The 14,108-nt window shown below is 40.6% G+C and overlaps 1 protein-coding gene across 2 annotated transcripts in view; it reads right to left on the bottom strand.

Annotated features, from left to right (window-relative positions):
• evla (Enah/Vasp-like a) overlaps positions 1-14,108 on the bottom strand; it is a 35,047-nt gene that overhangs the window by 7,095 nt on the left and 13,844 nt on the right. For both annotated transcript variants that reach the window (XM_079370164.1, XM_079370163.1), the window contains exons 2-3: positions 6,606-6,774; positions 5,178-5,358 (exon numbers count right to left, since the gene is read on the bottom strand). In XM_079370164.1, the coding sequence (XP_079226290.1) occupies positions 5,178-5,358; positions 6,606-6,774 (350 nt within the window). The remainder of the gene's footprint in view (positions 1-5,177; positions 5,359-6,605; positions 6,775-14,108) is intronic.

Raw genomic sequence — 14,108 nt, 5'->3', positions numbered from 1 at the left:
TTCAGAGGTGTATCGACGCTGAAGTCATGTATTACACAACAACTCAAATGTCTGCTGGTTGTAAACTCAAGCCAAAGGATTATCATATTATTATGGTTAATATTACCGTTAAAAAAAACACAGCAGGTCAGGAAGGCGTAGAAATGTAAGGATCTGCATTCTTCAAACAATTCTGTTGTTTTAAAGACGAGAGTTTGATTTGTTGAGAAAATAGATTCATGGTTGAAATCATTATCTGCAGCTTAAAATAACTCCCCTATAAGCTTGAACTTGCTCTAAACACCCCTGACAGTCCAACAGCTACACACTACATGAGCATACTAATGTCTCATTAAACTCTTCCAGGTCCTCTTTTTTTGTCTAAATGCGCTCATTCTTGCTTCTTCTTCGTTGTTGCTCCTTCCCTCTCCACCATTTCAAACAGTTCCCCTGTGGTCTAAATGAAACCTCTGTGCTGTGCTTTGGTCCAAATATAACATGAATCAAGCACCAGAGGAGGTTTGTGACGCTGTAGAAACCAGCTCTCTCTGAATGCTCCGTTTTGGTGTGTGTCTCTTTAAATGTAATCAGCCCCCCTGAGTTTTCACTCGTCTGCAGAGAGAATAAAAATGGCAAACGTTTTGCTTTAGCCTGGAAGTGAAGTCCATGGGTGGAGATACCAGGGTAGGTGAGGGGATTTTCTTAAAAGAATCCAACTTGTGATGTCACAAACTGAGAAATTTTGAAACGGAGCATTTTTCTCTTTGTGGTAAAACTTATGCGGACCACAAACAAAAGACTGGATGGATTTATTTCAAATGTTGTGGGTTGACAGACACTCAGGTTACCCAAATAAAAACACTGTAAAAGTGTATTTGTCATAATATGCCCCCTTTAATACTCACTATTTCTCAGTGGGAAAGTGAATAAGCAGTTTGGGTTTTCTATTTTATGTTATCTCAAAAACAGATATGACCCTTTAAAGTCGCTCTAAACTTTTAAAATGTTGAGTTGTCGTGTGTATTTTTATTTTGTATAGCAGGTTTTTAGGACAGGTATAAAACGGGATGACTCCATTTATTCAACATGCACGAGAACAAAAGGGTCATTGTGAGATACATTTCCTTTATGTAAACAAGCCGTCAGCATTATAATCATTGTCATAAAGCACCTCCAGTAATGTTTACTGAATGAACAGACAGCGAGCACCATGTGAGGCACTTTGCTTTGGGGTTGCTTTTACAACGTCATTTTCATGTTGCCAGCCACATGAATTTCCATTGTACACCACAGCAGTCAAAACTTTAAAAAAAACAAATAAATCAAACAAATATGTAATTGAAAAATCAAAAATATGGAACTCAAGCTGGAGTATAATAAGCTTCACTCTGGAGCGGCTATAAACAGGAAGCATCCGGGAAAGCGCTTATCACATATCACCAGAATACCAGTCATTAAACTGCAACGCCCACCATGACACTAAGAACACCCATGGGTGATATTTCCGTTTGCCGTGTCTGGAGCATGGGGTTAGCAACAGGGGTGTGTGTGTGTGTGTGTGTGTGTGTGTTGTGCCTTCAGACACTGCAATCCGGATCACAGTGAGGAAGAAAAATACACTTTTTTTAAGCATTTAACTTTTCCATCCAAATGTTATGTTTGTCCTCACTTGAGTCAGGACAATTGTTTTAATTTTACATTAAAAGTGTCCATTGTGCTGTCAGATAGAGGGTGAGTCATTTCATGCTTCCTGCTTTTCTTGTTAAATGCTGCTTTGTTTACTAGGACCTGTTTTCAATGTAATTTAACCTTTCTGCCACAGCTGACCTGGCTGGACGATTTCTTTTTTTCAGTGCTTCTGGAAGACATCTCACCGCTTCCATTGCTCCTTGATACTCTTTCAAACTCTGCTTGTCGGCTCATGATCATTATGTTGCTGTGCGTGTAAAACTAAACAACAATAAAGCTACAAAATACATAAACCTTAGACAGAGAACAGGACATTTGAAGGTGATCCTGGCTGCTAAAGCATTTCATACACAATAAAATAAATATCCTTCCTCAGATCATGTTCAGGCAGGTAAGCTAAACTTCTGTTAAAATGTCAAACTATGGGGGTTTCAGAAACCAAATAAATCATCATTATACTGCTTACCGTTTGCTAGGAATGTTAATACTTCCTTTAAAATATGTTCTATGATAGGATAGGAACGGTGTTAGGTTAAGGTAACATCGGAGAAATGCAATCTTAACCTGCTGATAGCTACTGTACAAAGCACACGTTAGCTGTTGACTGTCAGAAGAGGAGCATGTGGATTATCTTGTGTTCCTTCTAGAATTTCTTTGGAATTAGTTTTATCGTCAGTGTCTCATAAATAAGGAAGTTTTGAGTTTTGAGTTTTTTTTTTTACATTTATTTTTGGCCTTTTATGCCTTTATTAGATAGGGGACAGAGTCGGAAATCAGGGAGAGAGAGAGAGAGGAGAGTGACATGCAGTGAGGAGGCCACAGGCTAGGGTCGAGCATTGAGGACTATGGCTTCCGTGCATGGGGATGCGCTCACTGACCACTGCGCCCCTGACGTTTTCTTTTTTTTTTTTTTTTTAATGAAATGTCCTTATTCTATAGAACCTTAAACCAGGGACTCAAATAACACTGACATCATACCAGCATTTAAACTTCACCACTTTGGCCGTAATGTCAGGAAAAAACGTGAATTACGGTCAAAACTTGAATCTGAAATTGTCAAAATCAACAACCATGGAACATAAAAACAATTCACAAAAAAAAAGAAATAAGATCCTCGGAGCAGGCTATGGGGAACAATAGAAAGGCTCTGACAACACAGACTCTGTTTACCTATCAGCACGTCAGGCCTATATTTAGCTGTTTGTTAGCACCAGCAGAAATACAGTACGTGTTGCGGAAAAATCCAGCTAACGGAGGGATGTGAACACAGCAAAAAAAAAAACTTCACGCTGCAAAGACAGTTTGTTTTTTGTTCACGTGAAACCGTCACTCTTCAAAAACCTCAAGGAGCTTTTTTTTTTGTCAACACTTTACAACCTTTCTGTAGACAATAATGGCTCTTATCAAGTTTGGCTGTACTTCATCTGTTTCCATGGTGACGGTCAATAAAGAACAGGGAGCCCAGGAGGACAGGAGGGCCTGACCAGGCATGCTGCCTCAGGAGACTGTTGTGTGTGTTCATGTGTGTGATTTCTCTTAATGTGATTGAGTTATTCCTCCCTGTTGCTCATGGTCATTCTTTCTTTCTTGATTAAAATATGGATAACTAATAACACTCACTACACTTCACTGCATGTATTGTTTGTCTCATCGTTCTTCCAAGTGTTGATAAAAAGGCTTCTGCTGTAGGTAATGATCCCTCGTCTCAGCCAGTGGTCTAAACTGGTACCAGTGTAGGAGCCCTTTTTGATATGCTTGTGAGAGAAAAAAAAGTTCTGCCAGACAAACTAATCTCCAACCTCGAAACCTTTTTTAGGAGAAGAATGAAAAACAAATCCATTAAAGACTTCAGTCTTCAGTAAAGCCACAGGCAACTGAGCAGAAATAATCTACCATGCAATACTTTTTGAAAGCTTTTAAATTTATTTGTTTGAGCTAAATATTTGATATGCAAATTAACTACAATATATTATGTCTGGAACGTAGAGGGAGAGGAAGAAAACAAGGTCATACTTCCGTTTAGTACACACTCTTCAAAGCGTTAGTTAACTACTAACTCAGGTAAATTTACTTTATAATTTTGCAGCGCTGTAGGCAGTAATCACCCAGCAGACCAAAACAAATAACTGAAGTCAACCTGTGTAACCATTGGACAAAAAAAACCTCCCACCACTGTTATTTCTCTACAGCCCGACACTTACTGAGGATGATGATGGCTGAAGAAACTCTTCTGAGAACACCAGGTGGATACTCTGGAGTCAGCATGATCACAAAGCTAATCTGCAGTATTATTATACTTTCTATGTTACTCTATCACTTTGTTCAGGAAGGATTAGTGAAAGAAATGGGGTTAAATAAGCAAGGAAGCCGAGAACGGAGACACTTTTGCCTTTCATGACGAGGCCCGTGATCCAAAAATCCAAAGGCACCCAAATAAAGGAGGGCTGCAATGTGAGCACAGCGGGGTACGACATCAAGGCTCCGTACGGGATATTTTAACACCCAGTGGGAGGGTCAGAAGGAAGGATGAGGTGTCACAGCAGTTAAACAGATATTTTCTTTTACACTCACACACACACACACACACACACACACACACACACACACACACACACACACACACACACACACACACACACACACACAGCTTAAAAGTAGCATGTAACTAGAGCTGCTCAGAAGCTATCAAGTCAACCAAGAGTAGGAGCATGCTCAGATGAATTTAAATTAAAATGTAACTTGTTCACATGACCCATGATTCACCCACCCTGCAAAACATCCCCATAAATCTGTGAATATAACTCCATGTCTTTTATAATGAGTTTGTTGTTATTGAAAAGTAATTATAGAAATCATTATTTAGGTTCAAAATTTATATTTTTTTGTCAAAGAACCGGTTTTTGTCAACTGCTAATACCCCTGCTAATGTGGTCACCGTTTTTTTTTTTTATACGGAGTGTATCTGCAGTACATTAACTCACCACCAGAGGGAGGTAGAGATTATTCGAGCAGCTACATGTTCTAAGCGCTGAACATAGTAGAAGACTCAGACGCAGACATCATCATTATTTGAAGGTGATGTGGGTTTAAAAGGTAAATATCTAAACCAGCCTCACAGCTTGTGTAGCAAAACTAACATTACAACTATGTGGATTTTTTTTAGTTAACCTGACATTCTTCTGAGAGTAAAAATAGACTTCAATTGATCACAGATGCCAATAAAAAACAGTTGGTTTTAATTTAAGGGGAAAATCTAACTGAGGCTCCATTTAACAATTCTTCTATATCTTATTAGTTTTTAAAAACGAGATATTGAATTAGACTCAAACACTTCAAGTGCCAGGAGCTGCCTCTCACAGATGACGTTTGTCAAACACAAATCTGAGCGTCACTGCTTCATTGAGGAAGTTCATTCCAAAGATGTCAGACAGAGGTGATCTTATAAACAAGGCATACTGAACAGTGGATGAAAGAAAAATGAATATATTCCATGCATGATGACTTCTTACCTCCACCATCAGGTGAGCTCAGGACATTGAGAGCAAACAACATGGCGTTGGAGAAGGTGGTGGCCTCTTCCTTACTGGCGAAGTTCAGCCCATAGACCTGCCGGGCGTCACGCCACTGGTGGAAGGTCGGGGTGGCCTGGTTGTATTTCAGGCCCTTCACTATTGAGTAGTTTATCACCACCTGCAACAGGGCAAAAAAAATAAAAATAAATTCTCATTACTCAAATTATTTTTCTGAAGCCACACATATGTCATTTCAAAGTTAATTATGTTTACAACTTGTTTGGACCTTCATACACAGTGGCACCACCAGCCGTAATCTACTATGCACTGTGCATACATTATTAGATTTTTTTTCTAAGCAGACGGCTCCTGTGTTTAATTTCTTTCCTCGCTCTATAGCTACGTCCACTCACCAACCTCATAACGTATAATACATTTGAAAGCATACGATTGATGTAATGCAAACGGTCCGGTCAAGGGTTATAATACGAGATGCTCTGCTCATTCACGTTTGTTCTGCGTGTTGGGAAGAATTTTAATAGCGTAGAAATGAGCAAAATGCAAACAATTGAACATTTGTGAGGCTTCTGGAAATGAAAAGCAGATTTGCGTTGAAGCTTGTGCTGAGTGTTATTCTAGCACAGAGTCTGCTCATTTTAGTACTGATTGCATTTGTGGCACGACAGAAGGCTGGAGCCAGCTAGTCCATGGGGTAGTCTGCGAGAAATCCCTCATCAGTGTCTGTTTTCCCGCCCAGATCACTCAAAACAAGAGCAAGCATCCACCTCAGCTTCTCCAGATGACTTTGAATTCAATAAAGCTGATGAGCTCAAAAGCGCATTGGACTGTGTGAAACTAAACATGACGCAGGCTTCAAGCTCAATGCCGCCTTTTACTTCACGTTTCTCTGGAATACAGTTAACGGTATATAATAGTTCAGTACATGACACAAATATTTACCTAGCAGTTGTTTTAAAGGCTTGTTATCTGGCTTCTTGTGGTTTATCCTACTGTTTGCTGTTACAAGTAGCTTTAAAGCACTGGCTTTCTCTCTGGCTCACTCAGTCATTGTGATCAACTACGTGTGCTTTGGAATCTAGAAGATAAAGGGGTCCTATGCACTGGAATGGTTCTTGTGTATCACTTCAAATGTAACCCTGCTGAAGCCACTGCAGCCCCTCAAACAAACCTCCAAAGGCTTTTGCACATTTTTTATTCTAGTTCTGATAGCTTCAGAGGTAAAGAACCACTTATCACTGCACTCGTTTTTGCAAAATTGGTCAATCCTGATAACCTATGATATCACAGACCTGTGATATCATAGGTATACAATAAGGCATATTATAAGAGGATTAATAAAGGATATTATAAGAGGTTTGTGTACACTTCTCATTACCAGCAGTGTGATGCTGAATGTTCTCTCACCTGCTGGTCCTGCAGTTTGACACCCACCACTCGGAAGGTGTTGTTGGCAGTGTTGTGGTAGATGTTGATGCGACTGAAGCCCTGCTGCCCTGGCTTGATGGGCACCCACTTCTTACTGGCATCATCGTAGACCATAACAGAGGCTCGCGCCTGGCAGATACTCTGTTCACTGAAGGAAGACAGAGAAAGAACAGTTAATCTGACACCTGCAAAGAAACATTATGAGATCTAGTTATGTTTGTAAGAAAGGGTTTCTTTTATTGTGTTTGGATACCAGGATCCACAATGTCTCCATTACAGCCTCAAATGTGCAAATATCAGGTATCAGTGCCTTATTTGATGTCATGACAGATGCCTTTTTAAACTATACTTCCCCCCAAAAATGCAGTTTTTTTCTTATTCTTTATAAAAACCGTAGTCCAGTCAGAAAGGAGAAAAAGTAGGGCTGCATGCAAATTGTTTTTAACAGCGTAAAAGTGAGCTGCTAGCTAAGAACTAGCTTTAAGTCAAAGCTAGCAAAGGGTTAGCAATCATTGTTTCTTCTCACACTAAATATAAAGTTAAAAAGAACTAAACCTGATAAATTCACAAAATCAATCAGTTGAATGTTAAAAATCTGAGTTTATGTAAAACTCTTTGATGGAAACAGAACATCAAGATGTGCTTTGAGCAGAGCTGCTAGCTAGCTTAGCCTGTTTGTGAAGGTGCTCAGCTTGTTTGAGGGAAGCATTCTTAAAGAGCCAAGCTATTCAACAATGACAACAACCATGAAGACAATTATTCAGGTATAGTAAAAACTTCAGATTTTACTTGTCAATAACAACAATAAGAAAAAGAGCCTGACACACTGAAGTGTTAGCTCTCAAACTTTTGCCAGAACAGAGCGACAGCCAATAATGTGAAACCAGTGAAACAGAGTCACTGTATGATTATCTGGTTAGCTGCTTGGTCACTAGAGAGCCACACCTTTCTGTAGCTACCACTACATATCAACACATAGTCAATAACATGCTGCCACTGTAATCTGACAGCCTGTGTGCGGAAGAGAGGTTGGCTTAGCGTTTTTCTGAGCTATAAACAAGGTTTCAACCTAAAAGTGAACCTTGGAAATTCCCCTCGCCCTCCTGGTCTTTTACTGTGGTGCTGTGACATGGAGACGGGAGTTCAGAAGGGTGTGTGCAGTGTGTTGGGTAATGACACAGTGTGTTAAAAACCAAAGTGTTTGATCTGTGACTATATCGCCAGATGGAGTCTAAATTGGTAAAAAAAAAAAAAAAATGCAAACAAAAAGTCGCATAGCACAGATGAACACAGCTGTAAGGAAGCATTAAATAATCATGTTCACAACCACAGAGGTGGAGAGTATTAATTCAGTAAAAATGCTACTGTGGTTCAGACAACGACCATCACAAAATGACCATTTTTAAGAGATATCACTTTCGCTGAGGACACGCAGACCTATGCGTTTATTCGGGAGTCGTGACTGCACTAATAAGCGAAGCACATGCGCCTGAAGGTGGTTAAAAAGCTTCAGTATGGAAACACAGAGCAGCGGGTGCAGAGAGATGATGTGGACCGACAGAGTTGAGGTCATGTCTGTAAGGTGACTAAGCACTTTAATTCTCACTTTCAACACCTCAAAGACTTCTGCTCTCTGGCAGTCAGACGCGCATTAGCAGCCTCAAGGTGTGAGGGCCTGAAAAAAAGGAAACCACAGAGTACTCATGGCACGTTGGCTATCCGACGCTATTCTTAAACTTCTGTTAGTTATTTTAAGATGATGTCAAGTGAACTCAGACATACATTTGATAGTTGTGCATGGACCTACAAAGGTTCAGGTGGAAATGGAGACATTTAAATTTAAAGTGAGCAGCATTCACTATTAAACTATTAGTTATCCAATACATTTATCATAGATTATAGTCATATTTAAAACCTAGTACTGAGCAGCTAAATGTTCGACATTTGCACAAAGATAAAAAAATAGAGATTTATTCATTATTAACAATCCACTTCCATTGACAAATCAAAATAACTGACATTTTGTCGCATGCTTTACATAAACATGTTATACGACATAAAAAATGTTTCAGGTTTGGCACATTTCCAATAAAGCCAAAGAGAGGGGGTGCTCATTTAAAAAATATATAGAATTAAAGACACGTTTGAAAGATGGTACTGGTGCTACAAAATAAAAGCAGGGCCTGAGAGTGGTAGAATAATGATGACATGAAAGAGAGCCACGATTCATTGTTCCATTACCTGGAGAGCCTGAAGTCAATGAGATTGCGCTCTTACATTTTTTATCCTCGCAATTTAGTGCAGCTATATCTACAGTAAAGGAGGCGGAAATAATACAAATGGAGGAGCAGATCCATGAGGTTATCTTTCACAGTAATTATCAGGGGCTGTGACTTAAGGCCCCTGAGGATGCCTGCAACATTCAAATGCCAACATTATCATACACACACACAAAATCTTTCCACTAATGTAGCAGGGAGACAGTGTGACACCTGAGAGACCCCCCCCCCTTTCCCCCCCTCTGACACATGGATCCGCCTCAGCCCGCTTCCTCTCACTTTCCTGCATCATCTGCCCTCAGGCTCCCTCGCCTCAAATAACTCAGCAGTGATTACGTAGATATCAGAGCTTCTACTGGCTACTAGCCCGAATATTTCTTCAAATGAATACTCTCTTTTTTATGTAAGACAGGGTTCTGGGAGTGATGAAAAGAATTTCAAACAGAGTGGTTTGTTTTTTTAGCTTTTTTCTAAATATATTTTCTGCCTAAATGTAGAATATTGCTGGATGAATTCAGAAAATAACTTTCATGCTTTCCATTTTGGGATTCTCAGCATGAGACACACCACACTTGTACACAGGTTTTTATTTCAAAACAACAGTATTTAAAGATGGGAGTATAAACTGCAGAGCACAGGACACTTGTTCTTGAGGGCGAAGCTGACTTGACAGATGGAACTCCCACGATTACAACCAGATCGGTCCGTCAAACGTGCATCGGTCCCCACTGCACAACTGTTGTGGAGTTAACCCGCGGCTATAATTAAAGCAAAGCTATCAAGACAATTTAATCAAGACTGTGGCTCCAGCGCATGCAGCCCATGTACATACAGTATGGTTCAGTCATGTCTGGATGTGTCAGCTTCCAGGCAGCTCAACACTGAATCAAGATGTTGGGAGACGAATATCCTTTATTTACGGACAAACAGGACGTCAAGAAACTAAACAGGAAACACACTGGTCATTAAAAGGAGCAGATGAGAATGTGGAATTCCTTCAATTCAAGGAGACATGGAGACAACGCCGTCCTGCACAGGCAAATTTAAAATCTAAAAATCTAAAACCAAAGCAGCTCTGACACAGAAGCAGAGTCAAAGGCCATCTAACTCGTTATGTATCCAGATAGAGAAAACGTGTAACATTTGCCGTTTCCTGTGGAAAATTGTATCCTTTGATATTATCGGCAAAGGCTCATATTCTGTTATTGTGAATGCAGAACCCCCATGAGATAACTACAGACATCCTGTTTTCCTACATCTCCAAATAAGCTAAACAGACTCCCTTATTACGTATCAGTCACTTCAGAGACTCAGCCGACCACAGAGTGTTAGTGGGTGAAGGCTGTATCTCTCTGCTGGATCTTCTTACAAAAACAGGCCCCTATTTCTGGAGCAGTTTGGGCCAGGAGGGACGGAGTGCCTCAAGCTTGGTTTCAGTTCTCTTCAAGAAGTCAGAAATAAAGCTGCCACCCGTCTACTGCTGCTTCACATTCTGCACAGCTCATTGCTTCATCGGAGGTGATAAAAAAAAAAAAAAATAGACTAGAAAGAGGATCTGGCACAGGGAGATCAGCTCATTGGTCGCATGGTTCACATAGCAGCTGAGCTAATTTGAGCAAACGTAAGAGACTTGTCACCCTTCCAGACAGTGTGCTCTGTTGTGACTCTGTTTTGCCCACATGACATAAGGGGAGACAAGGCACAATAGGGCACATGATGCCGACTTAGCATCAAAGCTGCTCCAGACGAAAACAAGCGAGACTGAGTGGAGAGCGGGCCGGGATGAAACTGAGCGACTCCACGTTTGTGAAGAAGGAGAATCAGATGATGTGGCAAAATCTGAGAAAGGTCATACACGGCTGAACATCACAATCAGTGACATTAAAAGAACGTGATGAATCAGAGGTAGAGTGTACGTAACAGGAACAACTAAAGGCCAAACTAAAGACCAAGGAAAGATTACTTCAGAAAACCTTTCAAATCAACACATAAGACTGAATTACACCGAGACAAATTCCTTGTATGTGTAAATGTACTTGGCAATAAAAAAAAAACAAAAAAAAAACTGATTTGATCCTTTTCACCTCAGATATTTAGATTTTGATGATCAGAGGCATCAGAGCAACAACACTGACCCTGAACCATTTATTGAAACAAGGCGGTCTAAGGCTGACGTCTGTATATTGAAACATTTTGGAAAAGGCAGGACTTCAGGCTCCGAGCACGCTGTGCAGCTACAAAGCAAGCAGCTGTCAGTCAAATCAGTCCCCAATGACGCATAACCCCGCCCCCCCCTCCGCCGCCTTAAAATACTTAGACATTGTTCGTTCCAGTTGAAACATCAGCTATTTAGGTCCAAACTTAGTAAATCCTGGCTGTGAACGTGTTGATTTGAGTTGTCATAGTGCCTCCTGAACAGAGGGACTTCTTCAGACACATCTGTCTGCCCACTGGAACGAGCTATAATCACAACATGGCAAGACAGGAAAGTCACCTTTTAAGTTACATGTGAGCACACGACTGTTTACATCACGCAGACAGAACTAAACAATTGTTGTTTCTTCCGTTAGTTTCTGCATTTCTACCACGTTTGAGCTGTTTCGGTCTCCATCTGATCTTCACTCTTCAGCAGCCTGTTTTTTGTCTTTTTGGTCAAATATATATTTTGTGAGCTTTTTTTTTTAACTGCAAAGATCTGCTGCCACATGTGAGTGATAAGAATCAATCAAGGCAGTAAAAGAGGAATCTATGCAGCAAAGCCTAAACAGTGAGCGAAAAGACATGAAAACAACCCTCAGAGTGTAACTTCTGAAAAAGGACCTGAACTCATCACAGCAATCAGCCTCTTACGCACAAGGAGCCATGTTACCAGATGATAGAAAACATTGATTATATAAGGTAGCTGCTCTCAGCAGGCTGCTCCAAACCTCTGCGGCTGTCAGCCTGCTGGTATTTTCTCTCTTGTGTATTCTATAGACTACATCTTTAAATATGCATCAGCACTTCCCCACTAGCAGCTCATGAATAAAAGAAGAAATGAAACTCATATACAGTTCTTTAAACCAACGCAAACAGGCTAATAAGATAAGCAAAATATCTCAAAATTAATAAATACATTTTAAAAAAAGAGAGGAAGCTCTTCTTATTCGAAAAAATAGAAGAACTGTATCCTGAACTTGATACACTTTAAAAAAAAAAAAAAAAAAAAAAGCTTGACATAATTTGGCTACCAGCTCTCATCAGAGCGTGTCACCTTGTTTTTGCTAGACTCTGCACATTTCTCACTGGATGCTGGGGAATGTTCATATTAAAAGCCAGCCTTGGAGGGGTGAAAAGAAAAGAAGATGAGGATTTCAGAGCGCAGAGACAGAGAGGGAGGGAGATGAATAGACATCAGGGAGAAAAACAAGGGCAGAGAGGATCTGAAGGCTTCTGCCACTCTGAGCACTTCCTCATGTCAAATAAGCCTCATAGGCGAGCGGTGAAAAGGAGGCCACGTTCTCAGGCTTTTGAATTAAGCAAAGCACTTCCCTGCACACATGCTTAGACATATGTGGTGCACCCCCTCCCACCCACCACCCACCACCATCATCCCCTCCCTTATCCCACCCTCCTCCACACAAATCCTATACATACACACTCTGAGTGTGTTTTTAGTCCATTAGCAGGAAGCTGAGTGCTGGAAGAAGAGATGCCTGAACCTGATCCTGCATGTGCAACAAATACCTGTATACAAGATCTTTTTTTTTTTTTAATGTCAGTGAGATCTGCTGCTTCAGGATTACATCTCTGGAAGTATTTAGGCTTGGGAAAGTGTTTCCTTGGCAAACTGTGGGAGTGGGTTGGGCGTTGGGAGGGCATGCGGCGTTCTCTCTGGGTAGCACCCGAGGCCTGAGCTTCTGTTATCATGGCAATTAGCTTTTGTTGCTGGGGTAATTGTTTCATCGTGCTGGTTCACAGTGGAAGGCACCCGAACAGACCCGAACACATGATGAGTCATTCAACACAGCCCGAGTATGGCTTTCTCATGAGAGCAGGACAGATTAGTCTGGCCTTTGTTCTCAGTGTTAAAAAAAAACAAAACAACAACAACTAAATGTTAAAAACACAACTAAAGGTTACCAGAGCTGCATAGAAATGGTGCTGTGTGAAAAGGTCTATACATGTTGAACCACTCTCAGAATACGGCCTTCTTCTTAGAATGCTCCAGAATAAAGTAGATGTCATTGTTCAGCTCAATTTCAGCTTGTTCTTGTGGTCACGTCGCAGCTCCACTCCAGCACAGTTAAAACGATCCGCAGAGATAAATGGCTGATCTAATTAAGCTGCACATCATTTGAGACGTCTTCTGGCTTTACACGACAGCACCGAGCTGACCTGTGGGGAGACACGGTACGTGACAACAAACCATAGGCCACTAAAATGGACTGAAACTGAGCCTATTTATAGTCTGCAGCTTTAACCCGAGTGTGACCAAAGGTGTTATGCCATTTTTGTTCTCACGCTTGCATCTGCAACACGACATTTATTTGGGTTGCGATAGCTACATACAGTTTCAAATGCAGAGTGTTTAGAGAAGCAGCACTTTCCTACCACAGCAGCCTTTTTTTGTATCCAAATAGACAGAAAACTAAACTAGGCTAATCTAATGGTTCAGTTTATGAGCTCCGAGCAAAAACTGAGAAGAAGCTTTCCTGAGCTTCTTTGGCACTGGATCAGAAAAGAAGGAAAAAAGCCTCTTCCCTCTTCTTTTTTTTTTTTGCTTTAAAGAGTATGCCCTAAACACATCACCTACAAATAAATCTTGTGAAATATGTCACAGTTGGATAAGGGAGTTGGGGTAGTCATATGTGTCCTGACTGAGCCTTCTTCTTCTTCTCCTCCAAATCGGCAGGACTGCCATGTCTCTGTTTATTGTAAACTATGTCAAGAGAAAAAAAAAAAAAAAAAGAAGAAGAAAGAAGACAAGGACCTGGTTGATTGACCTAAGAAGCCAGAAAATCCATATATTTCATTCTCTCAATCAGCAAATAAAAGATCCCTGATTATTTGCTATATCTTCGTGGCGCAGCAGTCAATCTACAAAGCTGGTGACAACTTCATTCACCCAATTAATCATTTCATTTCATGCTAATTAACTCGCTTAAAAAAAAAAAAAAGTCTAATCTTGTGCACAATAAAAGCCAGCTGAGCAGCTTCCTGT

This window comes from Symphodus melops (assembly GCF_947650265.1).
Source record: "Symphodus melops genome assembly, chromosome: 19".
Lineage (NCBI taxonomy): Eukaryota > Metazoa > Chordata > Actinopteri > Labriformes > Labridae > Symphodus > Symphodus melops.
Note: the sequence above shows the minus strand (reverse complement) of the source record. Positions and strands in the feature narration are given on the sequence as shown.